Below are 23,024 nucleotides of genomic sequence, written 5' to 3' on the forward strand. Positions count from 1 at the left end.
TTCTTGTTTTCTTTCAATAGTTTGCTTTCATTGGTTAATTTAGAAATGGTATTTTGTAAAGAGGAGATTCTATTTTTGAATGCATTTGGAAGCCTCCAGTTTCCGATTAAAATAGGGATCCCATTCGGTCTGTTTAATTCAATTTAATTTAATTTATTTAGCATCTTTATTGGAGTATAATTGCTTTACAATGGTGTGTTAGTTTCTACTTTATAACAACGTGAATCAGTTATACATATATATATGTTCCCATATCTCTTCCCTCTTACGTCTCCCTCCCTCCCACCCTCCCTATCCCACCCCTCTAGGTGGTCACAAAGCACCGAGCTGATCTCCCTGTGCTATGCGGCTGCTTCCCACTAGCTATCTATTTTACATTTGATAGTGTATATATGTCCATGCCACTCTCTCACTTTGTCACAGCTTACCCTTCCCCCTCCCTGTATCCTCAAGTCCATTCTCTAGTAGGTCTGTGTCTTTATTCCCATCTGTTTAATTTTAGAGCTGCAGTCTTCTAATTTAGTTCTGAGAAAAACAAGTTTTGGGATGTTGAAAGTTCCCCATAATGGCCACTGGAGTTGTAAATTACTTTTGGTTAAGTTGGCCCATTTAGCTAAAAATGTACATGAAGAGGGACTATAGTTTTTGAACATAAAACTAGCTGGGATCCCAGAAGGAGGATCCTCCTGGGAGAATTTAGAGAATTGGGATCCCATACTTTAGAACCTGAGGTTCAGAAAACAAATGTGGACTCACCAAAAGGATGATGCCTTAACAAAAACAAAAACAGGTACTGAATTAAAGTTGGAGCACTTAAACAAAAGGAGGTAGCTCAAATATTAGAGGAAACTTACTTACTGAACCAAAAGGAAAAAAAAAAGACTCAATGAAATGAAGAGTGCAAAGGGCTCAAGTGGGTAATCCACATGATTCTGGATAGTTTCTATTGCTATGTTGTTAGTTCCTTAGGGATTCATTGCCTACAGATCCCACTTCTGACACCAAGTAACATCAACCTTTTAAACAAAAAAGGTAAGTGGTTTATCCAGCAAAATCGAGTTTGTTAGTGAAAAACGGAGGAATTGCAATTTGGAACATGAAAACCATGGTGAACCATACGCAAGTATAGAGAACAAAGGAGAGGAGCATTCTTTATAGAGGAAGAGGAATTTGGAAGGGGCTGTTTTGAACAAAAGCTCATTGGAGGGAAGTGAGAGTTTGGGGTTGTGGCAGCCTCTCATTGGCTGCGTTGCTGCTGGGAAAGGAGAAAATCTTCCTTCTTTCTGCTAGGGTATGTCAAGTAAGCTGTGACAAGTGGTGTGTGAGAATTTCCCCTTCACGACTTCCCAACTCCCTTTGAATAAGGTTTTCCTTTATTCATTTTCATAATACCAAATACAAATATTCTCTTTGTGCTCCAGAAAATATGAGGAAACAGGACCATGATGAGGAGATATATGGAAGATATAATGAAGTGTCAAATGGAACTTCTAAAGTAGAGGAGTATAATATAAGAAATGAAAAATGCACTGGATGGGATTTAGAACAGATTAAACAGTTTAGAAGATAATACCAATGAACTTGAAGACATAGCAATAGAAACTATCCAAAAGAAAGCACCATGAGAAAAAGACTAGAAAGAAATGAATAGCCGTCTGGGATATCAAGTGGCCTACCATATGTACAATTGGAGTCCCAAGAGGAAAAGAGAGAGAGAGGAGGTGCTAGAAAAATATTTGAAGAAGTAAAAGTTTAAATTTTCCAAAATTGATGAAAACGGCAAAACCACAGTTCCAGGAAGCTCAATGAATCCCAAGTGGAATAAAAATAAAGAAAACTATGCCAAGGCACAGTATAATCAAAATTGCTGAAAACCAACAATAAAGAGAAAAATGTTAAAAGCAGCCAGAGTTAACACATACACACATATATATATACAGAGGAACAAGGCTAGGAATTACAGCAGACTTCTCAAACTATGCAAGCCAAAAGATAATGGAGACTCATCCTTAAAGTACTGAAAGAAAGAGAGCAGATTTCTTTACCCAGCAAATATATTAAAAATTGAAACCAAAATAATTTTTCAGAAAAGTAAAAACTAAGAGAAGTCATTACCAACAGATCTTCACTACAAAAAGAGTTAAATGAAGCTCTTCAAGCAAAGGGGAAATGAGACCAGATGGAAATTTGGATCTACCCAAAGGAATGAAGGGCACCAGAAATGATGAATATATGGGTTAATATAAAATACATTTTTTCATTTTTTTGGTTTTAAACATAATGGATGGTTCAAGGCTAAATAATAATCATTATTTGTGGGAAGATATAACATATGTAGATTTTCCTGACTATTCTTGTTTGTTTATTTTTCCATATTAACTTTAAAATAAACTTTACAGCTCCAGAAAAACATATTTTTTGATATTTTTATTCAAATTATATTAACCTTATACATTAATATGGGGAGAACTATCAACTTTATGATATTTAATTCTTAGCCAAGAATGTGGGAGGTCTTTCAATTTGTTCAGGTCTACTTTGTGTTTCTCAGAAGTGTCTTGTAGTTTTGTTTTTTATACATTTATTTATTTTTGGTTGTGTTCGGTCTTCACTGCTGCGCATGGGCTTTCTCTAGTTGCATTGAGCGGAGACTACTCTTCATTGCAGCGTGTAGGCTTCTCACTGCGGTGGCTTCTCTTGTTGCGGAGCACGGCACTCGGACTTCAGTAGTTGTGGCACATGGGCTCAGTAGTTGTGGCTTACAGGCTCTAGAGTGCAGGCTTAGTAGTTGTGGCACACAAGCTTAGTTGCTCCACGGCATGTGGGATCTTCCCGGACCAGGGCTCGATCCCGTGTCCTCTGCATTGGCAGGCAGATTCTTAACCACTGTACCACCAGGGAAGTCCTCTTATAGTTTTCTTTAGATAGATTTTGTACATCTATTAGGAAACCTAAATCTTAAATATTAGGAGCTACTGACTTGTGAAAATGAATTAGAAATGTAGACTAACTACCTCTGAAATTAAAATACAAATCAAAGGGGAAGAGTGGGGTTGATACTGTAAAGCTTGATTTACATGATTTTCCAAAGAAAAATATTTTTAATATAAGGTGAGCATTTATAAAAATAAATGAGGTGATTAACAACTATAATAAAATGGGAGAAGAAATGTAAAACATGCCTTTGTACCCTTGAATGAGCCATTTTCCTTGTAGTTGGTCTATTTTCTACTAAAATTAGCAATTTAGGTACTGTTTTTCTACTTTTTCTACCAATTACTGAGAACGGTGTTGAAGTCTCCAAACATAATTGTGGTTTTGTTTCTTTTTCCTTTAAGTTCTATCAGTTTTTGCCTCAAATATTTTCAAGATCTGCTTTTGGTGCACAAACAATGCTGTTAAGTCTTTTTGGTGAACTGTCCCTTTTAACATTACATACTGCTCCTGTGATATTCAGTGTCTGATATTAAAATAGTCATTCTGGCTTTATTTTTATTGGTACTTGCATAGTATATATTTTTTCCATCTTTTAACTTTTAAGCTTTATATTTAAAGTGGGTTTCCTTTAGTCAGCACATAGTTAGATATTAATTTTTAATCAATCTTTAAATCTGTGTTTAGATCATTCGCATTTAATTTAATTATTGATATGGTTGGATTAAAATCTATTACCTTGTTATTTTCTCTTTGCCCCATCTCTTTTTTGTTTCTTATTTTCCTGACTTTGAATTAAATATTTTTATGATTCCTTCATATCTCCATTATTAGCTTATTATTAATACTTAAAAAACTATTTTAGTAGTTACCCTAGAGCTTATAATTTACATCTTTAACTTATCACAGTCTACCTTCAAATATTACACTGCTTCATGTGCATGTAAAAACCTTACAACTGAATACTTACAATTCCTCCCTCACAATTTTTGTGCTATTTTTGTCACACATTCCTTTACATGTGCTATAAACCCACAATAATTTGCCACTATTTCTATTTTAGACAGTTAATTATCTTTAGAACAAATAAAAATAAGAAAAAATGTCTCATATATCACTTTATTTTAATCATTTTGTAAGATCTTCATTTTGTTGTGTAGATACCAATTTCTTTCTGATGTCAGTCCTTTTGCCTGAAAAACTTCCTTTAAGATTTCTTATAGTGCAGGTCTGCTGGTAATGAATAATCTTCGTTTTGTTTACCTTTAAAAAAATCTTTATTTCTCCTTCATATTTGAAATGGAGATATAGAACCTAATTTCCCACCTCTTGGGTGTGGGCCAGACATAGTAACTTGCTACTAACAAGTAGAATCAGATGGAAATGACAACGTGTGACTTGAGAGACTAGTCCTAAAAGGCCCTGTGTCTTCTCTCTCACTGCTTTTCTCCACAGTGGGTGACAAAACTACCATGCAAAGTCACTCCTGAATTTCTCACCCACAGAAACTTGGTGATAAGAAATATTTGTTGCTTTAAGCCACTAAATTTCAGGGTAGTTTGTTACACAGCAGTATATAATATTGGAGTTCTCTGGGTTTCCTGGATCTGTGGTTTGATGCTTTCACTATATTTGGAAATTTCTCAGTCATCATCTTTTGAAATGTTTCTTCTGCCCCAATCTTTCTCTATTCTCCTTTAGAGGTTCCAATTATATGTATATTAGACTACATTATATTGTTCTACAGTGGTTGGATGCTTTATTTTCAGTTTTAAAAACTTGCAAAATCAGCCTCATCATGCCCCCCGCCTTAAGTCACCAATCCAATCTGAGCAGCAGCCCCTTCTCTAAGGGACTCCATGTTCCTCTAAGCTCCTGAATTTTAATAATTCCAAACTCTTCCCTTTGTTCCCGCAGCCCTAGAGGGGTTAGCTGCTTCCTGAATTTGCTAACACTGTGATAGATTATTGTTTTCTTGTTATCTCTTCAGTTAATTAACAACTTATCATAAGTAATAATTTATTTTAAATTTTTCTCTGTTCAAGTAACAGGTATGTTTTCTAAACCTTGAATGAATCACAAATCAGTATGGGAAGTCCCAATAAACCAATCCTCAAAGCTGGGATTTTGAAACTGGTTTATTGTGTCCTTGGACTTGATTGTAGTACTGAGCTCCTTGCTAATAGAAAGTGGAATGTTGTGATCCGTTGCACGACATGGCAACACAATTAGTCAGTTTTACTCCAACTTCTTTGATTGTGGAAACTTCTGTTGGAAGAAGCATCTTACAGAACTGGTATTCAGCAGAGCAAACTTTGGGAAATGCTGGCTTCACCATACTTCTCTATCCAATGATCCTCCCTAAACACATCACTGCATGTTCAAGTTCCTGCTCCTGTTTTATCTTAATTAAGAATTTGTACTCATCATTTGAGCCTCAAAATCAATGTTTTACATCAAGTGTTTAGAGCTTTTCCTGACACTGAATCCAAACACCTCCCCAAAGGAACTAATAGGTTGTATTGCTTTATACATATCTCTAATATGATCATTGTCACATTATATCATAGATGTTTGTTTACATATATGCCTCACCCATGAGAACTGGAGCTTTTTGAGAAATATCCTTGCCTGATTCATCTTTGTACCTTCAACATGGTCAGAGTGTCTGGCATATAGTAGGTACAATTAATTTGTATGGATATCATTCGTGAGAAGGTTATGGAGACTAGCTGTATTTATTCATTAAGAAAAATTTGAGCACTTTGAATTTGCTGTTCCAGAGGAGAATAAACGGACATGCTTCATTATTTGAAATGAATTGTTTGTAGCATTCTTACTACATGTTACAATTTCCCCTCAAGTGTAGGAACTTCTTTTTTATTTTCCATTTTACAAATCTGTTCGACTTAGGCAAATAAATTCAGCTCCACAAGCATATACTGAGCAATTACTCTGTGCCAGAAACTATGCTAAGCCTTAAGTATACAAACATGATACATATAAATTCTCATAGCTCAGTGGGGAGACAGATTCGTAGTCAAGTAAATTTCAGTATCAATGTGATAAGTACAATAATGGAAGCATATATGAGTTGTAGGAGTTGTTTAGCGGAGAAGATAAGGTCTTTATGACAAGGAGTATGAGGAAAAACTTCCCAGAGATTTCTGAACTGGAGTTTTTGAAGGAGGAATAGGAGTTTTCCAATCGGATAGGAGGCAGGGGCACAAATAAAAACATGGAGGCAAAAAAATAGTAAAGCTTTCAAGAAGTAAAAGCAGTTTTGAGAGCATTAAGCACCAGATGGTTTGTGGCAGAAAATGAGGCTGGAAATTTAGGCAAAGGCCAGATCATGAGAAGAGCCTTAGATGCCATTCTAAGGAACTTGGGCTTATCCATCAGGTGATGGGGAGCCAGAGAAGGCGAATTAAACTTTTCCTTTTCTACATTAGAAAAAAGGTGTATTATACCATCTATTGAGCACGTATATCTCAGGCACTTTGCTGGGCACTGGTTTATTTAATAGGGCTGTACCTTTAAAGCTCTTCATAAAGGACATTTTTGTTGATAAGGTAGATAGCCTAGATTTCATTTATCCTCCCAAGTGATTCTTAGGATGAATTTTCAGGACAGTTTTTCTAATTCTGTTGCTAATGCCAAGACCAACAGTTTGAATTATTTCCACCAGGCAGAAGATTTTTCAGCAACCCACTTTATAAACTGTAATTAGTTTTCTATAAAGGGTAAATTATTTCCTTTACTCTCTAAATTTCAGAGCTTTCATCATATTTTTCTTACACATTATTTTCTATATGTTTCTATATAAAGTTAGCCCAAGGAAATCCACATCTTTTCAGCCTACAAACTCTTCTATTTAAATAAGTTCCAAAATGAAGGTAATAGGCATCAGGAAGGAGTAAGAAAAGTCCCTGGAAAGAAGAAATAATGCACAAAAGAGTTAAATTGCAAGTATTAGCTAAGTAAGCAATACTATAAGTGGAAGTCTGCATATTGAAACAGAATCTCATAGAGAATTTATATAGAGATCAAATGGCCATCAATTAATTCTATATTAGATGTTCAAGGGAACAAGTAAAACTTGAAATTTCAAAATCAGTGATGGCAAAGGAAAGAATGAGCAGTACCTTATTAAAGATGGTATTCTTATAATATACAAAGCAAGTTCCCAAATGTGTCTCATACCACTGGCCTGAATATTTGAAAAAAAAAAAACAAAAACAAACCTCACACCTAGGTGAAAACAAATAATCTGAAACTAGTTGCTAATATGTTACAAAACAAAAACTTTTAGTTACCCCATTAGAATTATTCTCTAACAAGAGAACCAGAGGCAAAGAAAATTGCTAACATTGCAAAGAATCATTAATTTAGGTTAAATATGGGGAGGAGTGGCTTGAAGGAGAAGGTTGCTCAATTTGGGATTAGATATTGTGAAATCTTTCTATGGACATCTCTAGACATAGGCTGGATTATAAACTGTATATCCTGCTGTGAACAAGGGAGCAGACAAGATTACTCAAGATCCTGTCGCCTGGTGATCTTTGGAAATGAAAGCCTAATTAACAGGCTCCCTAGAGGCAGGTCAAAGGCGTTCTTTTATCCCTACTGCCCTTAATCCCAGTTCCTTGATGCCTTATTCCTCCCCCTTTCATTCAGCGTACTCTAAAACTGAATACACATTGTGCAAGTTTCCACCTCTGCTTCTTTTACTGTAAGAGCATTAGACGACTGGAATTAAGAATTTTAAATCCCTCATCTCTAAACTGATGATATTTATTTTTTTCAAGTGTTTTGGAATAAAGTTTAACACTAAAAACTTTCTAAACTTTTCAATTGCACAACAAAATTTTTAATGTTAGACTCTGTAATACTACAAAGTCTTTCAAATATCTTTTACCAAAGTTATCTGATAAGTAATACTTTGTCAAATTTCAATTCGGATTGATCTCTAATTTCAAAGATTGTGTTGCATGCGATTGCTTACTTAGTTAAATTCCTGTTAGAATCATATTGACAGTGTTTCCCTTCTTTGAAACAGTTTTAGGATGAGCGTCTCTACCGTAGTACGCAGGGAATAGCAACTGATTTACGAGTTTTTAAACTTGACAGAATTATTTTGCAGATTTAAAGTAATTAATATCATTCCCTTGATGGTAAATGAGGCATAAAAGTTTTTTCTTGTTTTATATCCTCTTCCTCGCATGAAAAATTAGTTATGATAACTAATTTATGTTAAATTAGCGATGTTAACTAACTAATGAGGGTTCAAGAAGCTAACCCTCATTAGATAACGACTCCAATCATTATCTGAAATACTGTAGCTAGCCTCACGCAGGTTCGCAGTCATCCGCTCAGGGTCCTCTGCGGAACCTTGTAGCTGCACCTGATTGGTGCACGTGCTTGTCAGTCACATAGAGGGGGCGGGTGCTCAAAGCCCCGCTCTAAAAGAGACGCAGTGCTTTTACATCATCGCGCAGCGACCAAAGCAGGGGAGGGTGGGGTGGGTTGTGAGGGCTTTTCGGTGCTGGCGGGGGCGGCCTACGAAAGTGTCATGGCTACTGCCGCTGAGCTTAGTCGCCCGACCATCGGTGACAGGAGCCTAGAGCGGAGCTGCAGCCCCAACCTCTCCCAAGAGGTGGTCTGCGAAGTCTTTCGCTCCTTGCATACCCTGGCTGGACAAGTGAGTGGTGGTCTGTGGGAGAAGGGGTCTGGGAACCGTCTAGCCCCTCCCCCCTTTTTTCCTCGAGCGGAGGCAGGGGGCAGCGGAGGCCTGCGGGGTGTGGGACCCGGCGCGAGTAGCCGAGGCCGGGGGAGGAGCTCGGGCCCAGCCGTCTGTGGTCTGAGTGAGGATGGCCGCGCGGGTTAGTTCACGGCCGGTTGCAGGCTAGATTTCCTTGCAACTCTTCTCCCCAAGAGTGAGTGAGGCTAGTGTAAGTGAAAACCCGGCTCGGAGATGAACAGGCTTGGAGAGAATGGATGCGGAGAAGCTTCTCTGAGGGTTTGGGAGGCGTCTGGCGCTCAGGCTCCTTTTACTTCCAGTTCATTCATTATAGAAATTGATAGGTTAGTACGGCCTGCGATTTCTGGAAAAGCTGTCTCTTCGCCTTTTTTGGGTGATTTCCTCTTATGAGTCACTTGCTTTTGTTTATTTCTTTTTTCCTTCTGGCCGTTGCTTGCATCTCTTCCCCTTTAAAACGAGGAGGAAGAGAAAAGGAATTAATCTGAACTACTCATAGCGTAAAGTTGGCTGAGTTATCCGTGGTCGATACTGCTTGTATCACAACTGTTGTTTAGTAATTTAGCTATTAACTAGTTTAACTGGCTGATAAATAGCTTTTGTAGAAATGTCATAATAAAATCGGGTTTAAATAAAGGTACTCCTTACACTCAAGTCACTATTTCGTTTCATGATGTAAAGTGCAAAGCAAATTTTAAATGAGAAACAACTTGAAAATATGTTTGTTTGCTTTTAAAAAACAGATGTTTTTAATCTTAAGGCGGAATTAGGCATTTATGTTGAAGATAATGGTAACTTCCTTTATGAAAATAGAGCGTTTGATTTGTGAAAATTATTTTTAAAAGCCTTGGGTGAATGGAGAATCAGTCTCTTAAAACGTTATTTAAATATTTTTTAAAATCCTAATATTTGTTCTAACTTAAAAAGAGCATTACTCTAAGTTAAACATTCAGTTTGGTTTAATAGAACGATTATTAATAGAGTCGGCTAAAAGTTTTAAACTCACTTGTTTGTCAAGGACTTAAACTTTTTTTTTTTAAGACTTGGGGACACATTATTTCAGTCTCAAGACTCAAGACCTGTAAATGGTTTAAAAGTTTGAGAACTTTCTATGGCGTGGACATTGGAACTTTAAGGTTTTTTTTTTAATATCCTAATATCAGGATGAAAAAAGTTTATACTCACCTATAGTTTACGCAAGTTTTTTTCCCCCCACTGATGAGATACTTTTTAAAAATAACATTAAGAAATAAAACATTTCTTTTGAAATAGTTTGTATACTGAATTTTTAAAACTCATTAAAAAATTTTAAACATTCAGATATTCTGTAGGTAAAAGTAGAGATGTGATTAAAATTTACTTATGTCACCTGTCAAAAATGTTTAGAGTGAATATTTGGTGAGTTTTCATGACAGAGTGAAAGGACCATTTATACAAGTGTCAGAAAATAAGATCATCTCATCAATTAAATGCTAGCCAACTTGGTAATACTCTCTGTATTTCGAGATGTATTGTTTAAAGAATTAAAGCCCGAGTACTATACTTATAAAATTGCCCTTGGTGGAAATCACTATTTCCTTTCAAAACCAGTTTAAGGAATTTTTTAAAATGTATGTTGTAAAATGCCTACTTTATTCTGTATAGTATCGTGTTATTAGCTCTCCTCAATAGGAAACAAAGTTGAATGTTTAAAAAGTATTTTTTATCTCAGATTTCCAATTTTCTAATTTTAACTTTATTGCTTACCTCTGGTTGGTCCATTTTACCAAGCTGAAGAAATATTTATTGTTAGCTTGGATTTTCATATTAATTTAATAAAGTTTTTACTGAAATACATATTTTAAATAGGCCATATTAATGGCAGACTAATACATTTTTGACTGAATGGTTTACAAGTTCTACAGTGTAAAAATGCATAGAATTCATATTAGTAACAGGGAATTTGTTGAATAATAGTTGGATGTATTGGGATAGTTTTAAAGTTAATTTGTGACATTATTATGTGATTTTCTTAAAAGACCAAATATCTTTAACTGCACTTGAAAGCTTACATAATTTTGCTGAATTGAAATGAGAATATGATCCAAACATTAAATTTAATTTCTATAAGTTATTATTTTCTCTAGAAAATTTGATGCTTTGCTTTGGTTGAGGATTTGCCTGCATTATCCCCAAACTGTATTCATAAATTTGTTATAGTAAACTATAGATCCCTTGAGAACTGTAAAAGTATAGTAATAGTTTACTTCCATGCATAAGTTGTTGTCTAAGGAAATCTTTATAGGCATTAAATAATGTAAATTAAGATTAATGTGGTTATCTTAATATAAAACCTTAGTTAAAATAATGTAAACTAATTTTTGCCAGTGCAGCCTACACAAAACTTATTTCTTTACACTTGTCTAATATGGACTTTAAATATTTCTGGTCAAAAGGTGGTAAACTTCTGTCATGTAGCGTTCATTCATATAGTGCCTTTTTTGGGAACTTTGGATCTTTTCGGTTCTGTGTACATTGGTTTATATTTTTGTTTTATTACAATCACAATTTATAAGATCTGTATTTGAACTAATGTAACAGTTGTCTTTATTTTGTAGAAAACATGACTAATTTTAAATAAATGATTTTTGAAAAAATAATAGTTAACTTGATTCTGCGATGTAGTATATCCTTATAAACACATGTCCCTAGAAAAGTTTACGGTGATTCACTTTTATTCACTCAAAAGACTAGAGATGGAGGCTTTCCCTCTAAAATCTTCACTCATTTTGATATTAATTTTATATTCAGGTTCTTGGTAGTTTTCTATATACACTATTATTGTAATAGGTCACGGATAGCCAATTTATAAGAAATTTTCATACAATGAGCCCTCATACTTTACTAGAAAATACTGTTTAGCAGTAAGTCTGGCCTTTCCATCCAGTCTCTGGCCATTTATTTCACTACTATGGAAAACTATTTGTTTTTCAATTTCAGATTTCCGCAGCTAAATAATAGTTTAATTTTTATTTGAAGTAGATAAACACATTGCCATGTATCACTAGACTTTATAATATGTATGAATATAAATGTATGAATTGATTTTTAAATTATTTTTAAAATTCGTTAAAATTGAAAACAATAAAAATGTGATTCAGAAGACATCAGAGGAATGATATGTTTGTTATGTATTTATGTGCATATTTAACAAAAAGAAATGTATATATCAGAACTTTCATAAAGGTACCTGCCCCCTCTGTTTAATGCTCTGAGCTAGAAGCAGTAGGATTCTGAGTAGGACAAGACTATTTTCACCCCTATCCAAAGTTTTTTAGATAATGAATTATCGAAAAAGATGGTCCCGTTACACAGACCCAAGAATAGAATTAGAGTGAGGTGTCATTCTATTTTTTTATGAAAATTTCACGTTTTTTGGCTTTTTAAAGTGGTAACTAGGTGTAGAGCATTTTTATGTATGATTGAAAACTTGAGAACTTTGAGCTAAATGGTGTGTTATTCTATAGAAATCTTATTTTTGGACAATCCCATGTGTACAGCTTAATCTTGTAATTTTTTGTGATGTTGCTGGTTTGCCCCTTTGAAGCTTAACATCAGAGATGATGTGGTGAAAATTACAATCGATTGGAACAAGCTCCAGAGCCTCTCGGCATTCCAGCCTGCTTTGCTCTTTAGTGCACTTGAACAACACGTTTTATATTTACAGGTAAATTTCGTGTTAAAAATGTTAACTCGATATTGAGACTAGAAATTAATTGTAGTTAAATTGTAAGCTGTAGTATTTGTTAGCTCTATCTTAACACTGTATTAATAGTGGTATTAATAAAAGGTTACTTTGGCCAGATTGGATCCAAATCTGTTAATTTACATAGTGATCAGACAATTACAGGAATATAGCCCAATAGGCTGATGTGGATGTGAAGATTGAAAATGCAGTTCTATTCAATTCTAGACTTGCACTGAAAATTCAATACAGTTGCATCTATGGTAGGTTATAATTAAGCAATAAGACACGGCAGGTGTGTGTCATGCTATGATAATGATTCCATGCCTTGGGTGAGTTTGGAGGCTCATGGAGTGCTTTCAGTGGTTCAAGAAGTGGCATTATCCCAGCATGACACATCCTGGAGTGTCTATTGCAATTAAACAGTTTCAGCATAGTTTTTAAAAAGAAAGTAATTTCTGTGACATTAATGTCTCATATTAGTAAGTAGCCAGTCACTATTTTATCGTCTTTTTCTTGAGTTTGAAATAATTCATCCTTTATATTAAGTCAACACTGAATTGTTAATTTATAATAGTATTGTTATATTTTTTAGTATTTCAGTTCAATAACTGAACAGTATTATGACCTTGCTAGTTTCCAATTGAACATCTTTGCAGTTACAATTGATGCAAGTTTGCAGTTTATCTCTAATCAAAGTATAAAATATGAAGTGTCGAAAAGTTTACTTCTATTAAGATGTTACAAGGATTCAGAAGAGTATTTGGTATAGCAAATAATGGAAGCAAAATTGTAGGTATGAAATAATTGGAACACTGACAAGTGTTGGTGTGTTTTGATTAATGGAGTAGACATTTAATTTTCAGTCCTCTATTCAGTGACTTTATGGGAAATTTTAACTCTGTTTCATGTTAAAAGTAATAGTTAACCCTAGTTTTAAAGGGCGGAAGCAATGAGCTATAGGACTCAATTGAGGCCTAATTGTGGATGGGTCTGGGCGGGGGGAATGGGTAGTATAATTTACATTATACAACAGGGTTTTTTCCCCCTCTAGTATGGTGATAGGCATCTACCTCTTTTCAGCTATGGCTCTTGTTCGTTTTCTTTTTAAAAATTTAATTTCATGACCCAAGAAGATATCTTGCCATGTCAGGAGAAGCTTGAGTGTTCACTCAGCATAACACCTATATATTTCATGTCTATGCTCTCTCATTTACTTCGGCCAACTGCAGTTTCAAGTGGAGAATCTCCAGTGATATAGTGATAATACAGGGCTTTGCTGAGTGAGAGCACTGGCTCTCGTGTTAAGGAGGAAAAATACTAAGCCTTAGTATTCTGAGGAGGCATTTGAATGACATGTTAATTAAGTGGCATTGGTGCCAGAGGCTGAGGCTTTGATTTGGCACAAAATAAAAGATGAGTGACAGAATGATTCCCTCAAAGAAAATTTTAAATTTCCTCAGGTTTTCTTTTTCTTCTTTCCTTTCCTTTTTTTTTTTAAACAGATTTATAGCAAATGATATTGGTCACAATAGCAGAGGACAGCACAAACACTTACATGTGCTCAGATCTATGTATGATGTGCCAGCCTTTTAAATTTAGTTAATTGATATTGAATATTGCCTCTACTTAGCAGAAATTTATATAAATATGGTAAATATGTGATTAATTTTGATCAGTTTGAACCTCAGCAGATGGAATTGTGTTCTCAGCCTTTTTTAGCAAAACTTCAGCCTCTGATTAAAGAGGAGAATACAACTGTTGTTGAAGAAATAGGAAAAACAGAAACAGGGAACAAGAATGAAGTAAATGCCAAATTTCCCATTGGCGACCTACAGGAGGAAGAAAAGCACAAAGATTGTGATTTGGGAGATGTGAAAAAGACACAGATCCATTTTGATCCAGAAGTAGTTCAAATAAAGGCTGGAAAAGCAGAAGTAAGAAGTTGGGTTTTGGGGGGTGGGTGGAGTATTTTTTTTAATCTTACTGTGTTTGAATTAAGACACACATGCTTATTGTTTGTAGATTGACAGACGAATATCTGCATTTATTGAAAGAAAGCAAGCTGAAATCAATGAAAACAACGTCAGGGAATTTTGCAATGTTATTGATTGTAATCAAGGTAACTACCTAGAAGAAGTTAATTTTTGTAGGATTTTAATGATCTTTCATTTGTTTTTTAAAATGAATAACATTAAGAACACAGTTTTTAATTATTTCACAGGTTTATTTGGAAACTAAGACAGCAGTATTTCCTTCTGTTTAATAATACAAAATGGTTTTCATCTTGGTTATCCAAAAATCAAATAAATGCTAACGTAAAAAGGCAAATGTTTACCACAGGTGTAAAGATTGTTTTAAAGTTCCTTCAGGAAATGAAGATAAAGTGTGGGTGGTAGGGTGTCTCAGTCTCATTAGTAAGAAGGTCTAAGCTATATAAATTTCAAGTCTCTAAAGGTATTTATGAAATTATGATACTAATACATGAAGTGAACTTAGTAAAGTTAATACTCCTCAAGAGGGAGCAGTTTTCTCACTACTCCTTAGCTGTTTGAAATGTTTTATGTCATGATAAAACCAATTTGTCAACAAGACTATGGTGTCTTATGCTTTTTTCCTTTCTCTCATAGTGCATACATTTACTGTTTTTCATCAGATTCTCCTTTCCTCTCCACATGATTTTATAGTATATTTACAGATCTGCAGGTATGCTGCAGAATACAAAATTGCAAAGCACTAGCATAGATCATAGTCAGGCATCATAGTAATAATCAGAACAAGTAGTTCTTAGAAAAAATTATGGAGAAGAGTTCCTAATTGGAATGAACATTTTTCTTGTTGCCTCTCATATCTTGTGGCTAATTATTATGAACACAATTTTCAGATGAACCTAGAATTGACTCGTATCACATTGGTACACTGATTCTCTTAATAATGAAATAATACAGGCTCAAGGTGGGTCCTAAATGCAGCCTTTTCTACTATTAACATTATACATACGTATGTCTAGATTTGGTATATTTTACTGTTAGCTTTTCAGAACAGGTTCAGCAGTGGCAAAATCTCAGGTACTACAATCCAACTGCAAGCTACCCATGAGAAAGCGTTTGTTGAAGGAGCAAGCACATGTATCACTAATGTTATTCCTCTGTTCTCCCTGCTAACTCTATTATTATAAACCACCAGGGGATAGAAATTGACAAGAATTGAAATGCTCAGCAGGATTCCTTAGCCCATTCAATCCCTTGCTGGCTCCAAACAGTGTTGGGAAGAATTGCTGTGGAGAGTGACTAGCACTTATACATTCACTATCTTCACACCATGCTGAATTCTTCTCTAATGGGTCAGTTAATCTATATATTTGGAATATAGTTCTGGAATGGATGATAGCTTCTTTTTTTAACCCTTAGCCCCATGAAATGGTAGAAAGAGAATGGAGAGGTGATGGCCATTTAAACATATTTTCAGGTGTTTCAAAAAGAAAAGAAAAAATGACTCTAGTATCTATATATAAAAGATAGGTGGGTTTGGAATTTTATTCACAGTTCGATGTGTCAGCAGAACTATCTTAAGGAAACAGACTGAAAAAAATCAGATGTATTGTAACGTGTTAGTGAGTTCCTTTTAATACCTCTCAATTGACCAAAATATAAACAATGGGTTTTTTAAAAAATCAAATTCCCTAGGGAAAAAAAGAATTTTCCTTCATTATCTTTTACCATCCATTTTTATTACAAAATAATTAAGGGGAGTCTTTTAGGAAATTTACTGCAATGCATGGTTTTACTTAATGTCATTTTAAAGATTATTTTATAATATTTGAATTGTTTATATATTATGTTAATATCATTCCAACTTTCTCCCTTGGTTTATGATTTATTTGTTGATATATAACTTGAAAGAAACTATACTTTTCAGCTTAGAAAAAATTTGGAACAAAATTTCACATGGTATTATTTTTAAAATTGCGTTTTTTGAAAGGGGCAGTCTGGAAAGAGATAGCTTTTGTGATTAGGGATTTTTTTTAGATGAGCACTGGAAATCTAGGAAAAGTATAAAAGTATGTGTTGTAGGTTTCAAGGTCTTTTTTGTGTGGCGTTCTGAAATAAAAATATGTTAAAGGCATAATACTTTATATCACATGTTCACTAATATGATCAGTAATATCAAAAATGCTGTATTTTTTAAAAAGATATTTTAGTAAAAATACTGAGTTTTGTTTATTTCTATGTCTCTTTAGCTTAGAAATTTTAACTCTCTATAATATATAAATTATTTTCTCCAAAGGCCCAGATGGTTTTTAGGGATATTGGTATTCATTAAAAATTGAATTATGCCACCAAATGTTGAGGACTTTTCTATATATAAATCTGGAAATAGGTAACATTAGATATAAGTTTTAGAGAGTAAAGATAACTAAATTTTATCTTGTGCATGATAGTAATTTAATTACTGTTATTTAAAATGATATTCTCTGATTATGAGTAATATGTTAATATGTATTACTGAAGGGTTATCAAAATATCATACATTTGAAGTTAAGAATATATTTAAACTTATACTCATCTGAATTCTCCTTAGAAAATAGTTGTGCGAGAACCGATGCCGTTTTTACTCCTTACCCTGGGTTTAAAAGTCATGTAAAAGGTAAGTATCCATTATATAATATCTTCATCACTGTCAGAAACTTATTCTAGATTATAAGCAAAATGGAATAGAAATCACTTTCCTATCTAAATTTTATTTATTTTAAAACAAATCAAAAACTCTTGCCTTTCTTTGTACTTGGGTTTGTGGTTATGAAAAGAACATCAAATACTGTTAAGAAGAGAGACTTTCTGATTTTTGAAATGTAAATTTAATAGGCTCAAAAGTTTCTTAATTTAGTTTCTAGAGTTGTGAATACATATGGACCACAGACTAGACCTGAAGGAATTCAAGGGTCAGGTCATAAACCTAACAGCATGCTCCGCGATTGTGGTAATCAGGCTGTAGAAGAACGACTACAAAACATTGAGGCTCACTTGCGATTGCAGACAGGTAAGCAGAGTGCTGGGCAGTGTCCTGTAATGTATCTTTGCAAGTGGTTAAAGAAATTCCGATTCACTTAGTCGCCAGGTTTTCATTGAGCAGCTGTCATGTACGAAAAACATTGTTCTGATTGGTACAAAAATGAAGAAAGCCTAGTCCCTGCTTTCAAGAAATTTACAGTTCATGTGTTTACGCCCTTCTTCCTCCTCTTACACTTCTCAACAATATCCTGACTCTCTCAGTTTATTAAAGTCATAGCTGAAAACTAATGTAGTTTTTTTCCTGCCATTAACTTCATAACCATGACCATCTCTCACTCGTATCCCCCACTGTGCTGGTAAAAAGTATTAATAAGTGTAACCCTAGCTCTTTAAGATCTTCCAGTGAGGATAAGCATATAAATAAATAAGTGCCATTGGGGACTAACATTTATTAAGTGACTGACTAAATCCTAAGTGCCAGTCACTCTGAAAGTATTATACATATATCAACTCACTATTTAACAGCACCCTTGTGAGATGTTGGTGCTGTAATCATTGTCAGATAAAGGAACTGAAGTTTTCAGAGCAGCATGCCCAAGGTGGTAAGTGGCAACTAGAAATCAAACTTAGATCTTAACTGGCTGCAAAGCCTCAGTCTCCCTCCCGATTTAGTCACCAGATCCTGTTGATTTTATCTTCTAAATATCTGCAAAAAGCACAGAGGCATAAAATATGGTTCAGGGAATTTCTGAGTCCAGTCTATCTGGTGTATTTGTGGATGAAGGGAGAAGATGATAAGAGAATGAGTAAATCTTTGAGGATAGTAAGAGATTAGCATTAAAATTAACTCCCTTTCTCAGAACTAGATGCATTTACAGTACAAACTGTATAACAGGATTGACTGGTTTTTTAAATCTAATAGTGTCAAGTAGTTAATTTTGAAAAGTATCTGTTGAATGCCTACTATACACCAAGCACTGTTTTAGACAGGAGGGACACTGAGATGTAGTCACAGTTTCTGGCGTCAAGGACTTTATAATCTGTTTGGGAGAAAGATTAATAGCAAAGGGGGATGTTAAAGGGGCTGTGAGGGAAGGGTATGGTGGGGCACAAGGAGCCTCCATGTGAAGAGATTCAGGCAGTGCTTTGTTGACCCAGGGAAGCTTGAAATGGTTCTTGAAAGGTAGGGAGGTGAGGCAGAGGATGTTCTAGGTAAAGGGAGCAGCAAGAGCAAAGTCAGGTGAGTAAGTTATTCATTTTACTTTATTCGAAAGCAAGAACAACCAAGATCCTAAACTTTAAAAATTCTCAAAAAAATCCCCCCATATTTCTAGAGTTTTTATATTTAACAAGTTGATACTTTTGATATGAAAATTTATCCATATTCTTTAATTGCGTAACGATTGTTTAATCATGTATTTGTTCATTCAGTAAATATTGAGCACCTGTTCAGTCTATGCACTGATGCTTCCTAGGTTTGTGTAGTGTACAACCTGCACAGCCATACCCAATGAACAAAACATAAAGTTCTGCCCTCTAAGAGCTTACATTAGAGTGGAGAAACAGGCCATAAATAAGCAAAATACACAGAATGTTGGGGTAGTAATGGTTTGGAGAAAAATAAGGGAAAAAAGATAGGGAGGGAGTGCTAGGTAGGGGGAAGTGGTAGTACTGGTATTTTTTAAAGTGTGGTCAGAGAAGGCCTTACCGATATGGTAACTTTTGAGCCAAGACCTGAAGTTAGCAAGTGCAAGCCTTGTGAATACAGAGGTAGAGAGAATCACAAGTGCTAAAGTTGTAAGAGTACTTGGCCTAGTTGAATAACAGAAAAAGGGCTGAAATGGTATGAATGTGGGGAGAATGTCCAAATTGTATAGGATCTTGTAGACTATTGTAAAGGCTTTGGTTTTTAATCTGAGTGAAATGTGAAGGTGTTGGAAGGTTTTGAGCAGAGAACTAACACTATATGAATTGCATTTTAGAAGGGTTGCTGGCAGCTGTGTTGCGAACAGACTTTATGTGTGCAAGGCAGAAACAAGAAGACCAGTTTGGAGGTTGTGATAATCCAGGGAGAGGTGATGGTGGTCTAGACCAGAATGTTTACATTGGAGGTGCTAAGAAATGGAAGGATTTGGGATATAATCATAATCTTGAAATTTGAGTAACCTTAATTTTACCATACCCCTGCCTAGAAAGTTTGTTAGTTAAGAATTATGGTATTTTAAAGGAACCTCCGTACTGTTCTCCATAGTGGCTGTATCAATTTACATTCCCACCAACAGTGCAAGAGGGTTCCCTTTTCTCCACACCCTCTCCAGCATTTATTGTTTGTAGATTTTTTGATGATGGCCATTCTGACTGGTGTGAGGTGATACCTCATTGCAGTTTTGATTTGCATTTCTCTAAAGATTAGTGATGTTGAGCATCCTTTCTACCATATGACCCAGCAATCCCACTACTGGGCATAAACCCTGAGAAAACCATAATTCAAAAAGAGACATGTACCACAATGTTCATGGCAGCACTATTTACAATAGCCAGGACATGGAAGCAACCTAAGTGTTCATCGACAGATGAATGGATAAAGAAAATGTGGCACATATATACAATGGAATATTAGCCATAAAAAGAAATGAAATTGAGTTATTTGTAGTGAGGTAGATGGACCTAGAGTCTGTCATACAGAGTGAAGTAAGTCAGAAAGAGAAATACAAATACTGTATGCTAACACATATATACGGAATCTAAAAAAAAAAAAATGGTTCTGATGAACCTAGGGGCAGGACAGGAATAAAGACGCAGACATAGAGAATGGACTTGAGGACACGGAGAGGGGGAAGGGTAAGCTGGGAGGAAGTGAGAGAGTGGCATGGACTTATATACACTACCAAATGTGAAATGGATAGCTAGTGGGAAGCAGCCACAGAGCGCAGGGAGATGAGCTCGGTGCTTTGTGTCCACCTGGAGGGGTGGGATAGGGAGGGTGGGAGGGAGACGCAAGAGGGAGGAGATATGGGGATATATGTATACGTATAGGTGATTCATTTTGTTATACAGCAGAAACTAACAAAACATTTTAAAGCAGTTATACTCCAATAAAGATGTTAAAAAAAATTATGGTAAAGCTCCTTTTAAATGGTCTTCTGGGTTAAAGGAGAAAATATGGCATGTAAGGAGAAGTATAAATTGAAGAAAATGATATGACATATTACAGCCACTGAATTGAATTGTCAGTTGTCACTATGCATTTTCCTCCTCCTAAACAACTGTCAGAGTCTGTCAGAGATACAAGTTGTTCTATACAGGAACTATTCAATGTCTTGTAAAATGAATTTAACATAAAACAAAATGCCTAGCAACATAGGAAGCATAAATGGGGCTTGGGGAGAAGTGTAGTATAATAATATATCCCATAGAGTATATTATGAAAATGTTTGCTAAAGATTTCATTCTGTCTTACTCTTGTTAACTTATTTTCTTAAGTTTAAATAATTCCCATTCTTTTGCATAAGTGTCTTTGAATGGTATTTTAAGAATAAAAATTGTAAGAAGAAAGAATTATCCATAGTATCTCAGAATTTTTTTAAATGTATTTAGGTGGTCCGGTGCCAAGAGACATTTATCAGAGAATTAAAAAACTTGAGGACAGAATCCTTGAATTGGAAGGCATTTCTCCTGAATATTTTCAATCTGTAGTAAGTATAAGTGTCTGTAAGAAATAAATGTTATTTTAGGATTCATTATCACATAATTCACTCATCGATCTGCTGTGTGCAAAACACTGTTTTAATAGTTCAGTGATGAATGAACGTAGTTCTGAGTAAAGAGTTACCTCGTTCTTTAAAGATTGTGATTTTGAATATTGTATTATAGACTCAATTTTTTTTAAAGGGTTACTTTTATGGTACATTACCCAAATTCTCAAACTTAAGCCATTTTTGTGGCATAATAAATCAGCCTGAATAGTGGTGAGTCCTGTCACTCTGAACTTTCTATCTTGTAAAACAAAGACTCCCTCTGAAACCTTGTTCTCTGTTGTCCCTTCTGTCTCTCTAATCTCTCACTCTCTACAGACTCCTTCCCTCAGCTCATACACGTTTACATTTCTCCCCCATACGAAACAAACACACACCTCAATCTGCCACCCTACCTTTTTCTTTACCCTAACCACTAGACTTTCTGAAAGACTAGTCTATATTTGTTTAATTTCTCAATTCTAGCATTTATTTATTCATTCATTCTTATCCCTTTTACCAAGGACAGTAGAAAACAATTTGTGCTGATAAGCATCTTCTTTGTCATATCAGCATGTTTCAGACCAGCCATTCTGAGCTCCTTGTGTTAATTTCCTCAGTCTTCTGGGGTGATTGTACATAACAACTGCCTTTTCTGGGGCTTAGTGTTTGTTTGTTTGTTTTAAAGCAATGCCATATTAGAAAGAACTAAAGTAAAAGTGAACAAAATTTTTAAATTTACTAAATTTTTAATAAAATTTACTGAAACTCCTGTTTCTGAAATATTATGTAAGATAGCTCAGTTAGCATGGATCATTATAAGTCACTGGTGTAAGTGCGCTTAGAATTATTTTAGGAATAACAGCAATCTTTCCAGTTTCAAATTGGTATTAGAGTAAGGTACAAAGGTAGGAATATTTCCAGATGAAGAAGGCAAGTTGAGTAACCAAAGTGAGTAGTGAATCTTAAAGCTCAATAATTTAGAGACGTTTAGTGATTTACTGCCCTCAAATATAAAATGATGTCTATTAAAGTACTGAGGGCTGAAGCAAGGATTAAATGAGATAATACCAGTCAAGCACCTAGGCTGCTGTCTAGCACATGATAAAACCTCAGTAAATATTGGCATATATTTAATTTTAGAAACCATCTATGAAGTAGCTGTATAAACATGGATAAGTCATACAATTACAATATATCTTTAATTTTAGAAGACTTGTTGGTTGTTTTACATAATTACAAAGGTCTTTCCACTTTTAGAATTATTCATAGTATCTTCCTAGAAAACTTCATAGAGATTGTATGCCTTTTCCTACAACAATATACCGTAAGTTTTTCCCATTCAAGCTGCCTTCATTAAGAAATCCCTAGGCAGGTTATTTTTTCTCGTTCAATTTCATACCTTGTTAATATAATTCTTGTTAACAGTAGAACTGATCTTACAAGAGAGTATCGTAGTATTAGATGCCTCAAGTGAGATCTTGCCCCATCATTTATCTTTTCTCTCTGATTCTGATTTTAAAAGCTTAACATACACCTATTACTAAATTTAGTTAACAAAAGAACAAGCCCTTTAAATCATAATCTTATTTTGGGGGATCCTTTTTACACAGGATAGAATGTTTAGAATGTTTGATTAAGGAGGTAGAAGTAGATTGTAGAGGACCTTAAATGCTGTCCCCAGAAGTTTAAAGTTTAAATGCTATTGAAATCATTTGAGCAGGGAAGGGACTTGTGCAAGTGATATCTAGAAGATTTATCTATTACTGTTCTGGGAAATATATGAAAAGGGAGAGACTGAAAATAAGGAGACAGTATTATACTAGTTTAGATGTGAACTGAGATCCTGAAACAAGGACATG

General features: G+C 34.8%; 1 protein-coding gene across 5 annotated transcripts in view; it reads left to right on the forward strand.

Moving 5' to 3' along the window:
* The first annotated feature begins 8,441 nt into the window (after nt 1-8,441).
* The window catches only part of MBIP (MAP3K12 binding inhibitory protein 1), a 35,216-nt gene continuing 20,633 nt past the window's right edge, over nt 8,442-23,024 (forward strand). For 2 of the 5 annotated variants that reach the window (XM_067737314.1, XM_067737322.1), the window contains exons 1-7: nt 8,442-8,635; nt 12,279-12,398; nt 14,129-14,353; nt 14,442-14,538; nt 16,998-17,063; nt 17,304-17,456; nt 21,026-21,123. In XM_067737314.1, the coding sequence (XP_067593415.1) occupies nt 8,507-8,635; nt 12,279-12,398; nt 14,129-14,353; nt 14,442-14,538; nt 16,998-17,063; nt 17,304-17,456; nt 21,026-21,123 (888 nt within the window). In that variant the 5' untranslated portion in view covers nt 8,442-8,506. The remainder of the gene's footprint in view (nt 8,636-12,278; nt 12,399-14,128; nt 14,354-14,441; nt 14,539-16,997; nt 17,064-17,303; nt 17,457-21,025; nt 21,124-23,024) is intronic. The other 3 variants (XM_067737328.1, XM_067737335.1, XM_067737344.1) reach the window with 3 other exon arrangements.

This window comes from Pseudorca crassidens, chromosome 1 (genome assembly GCF_039906515.1).
Source record: "Pseudorca crassidens isolate mPseCra1 chromosome 1, mPseCra1.hap1, whole genome shotgun sequence".
In the NCBI taxonomy this organism is placed as follows: Eukaryota; Metazoa; Chordata; class Mammalia; order Artiodactyla; family Delphinidae; genus Pseudorca; species Pseudorca crassidens.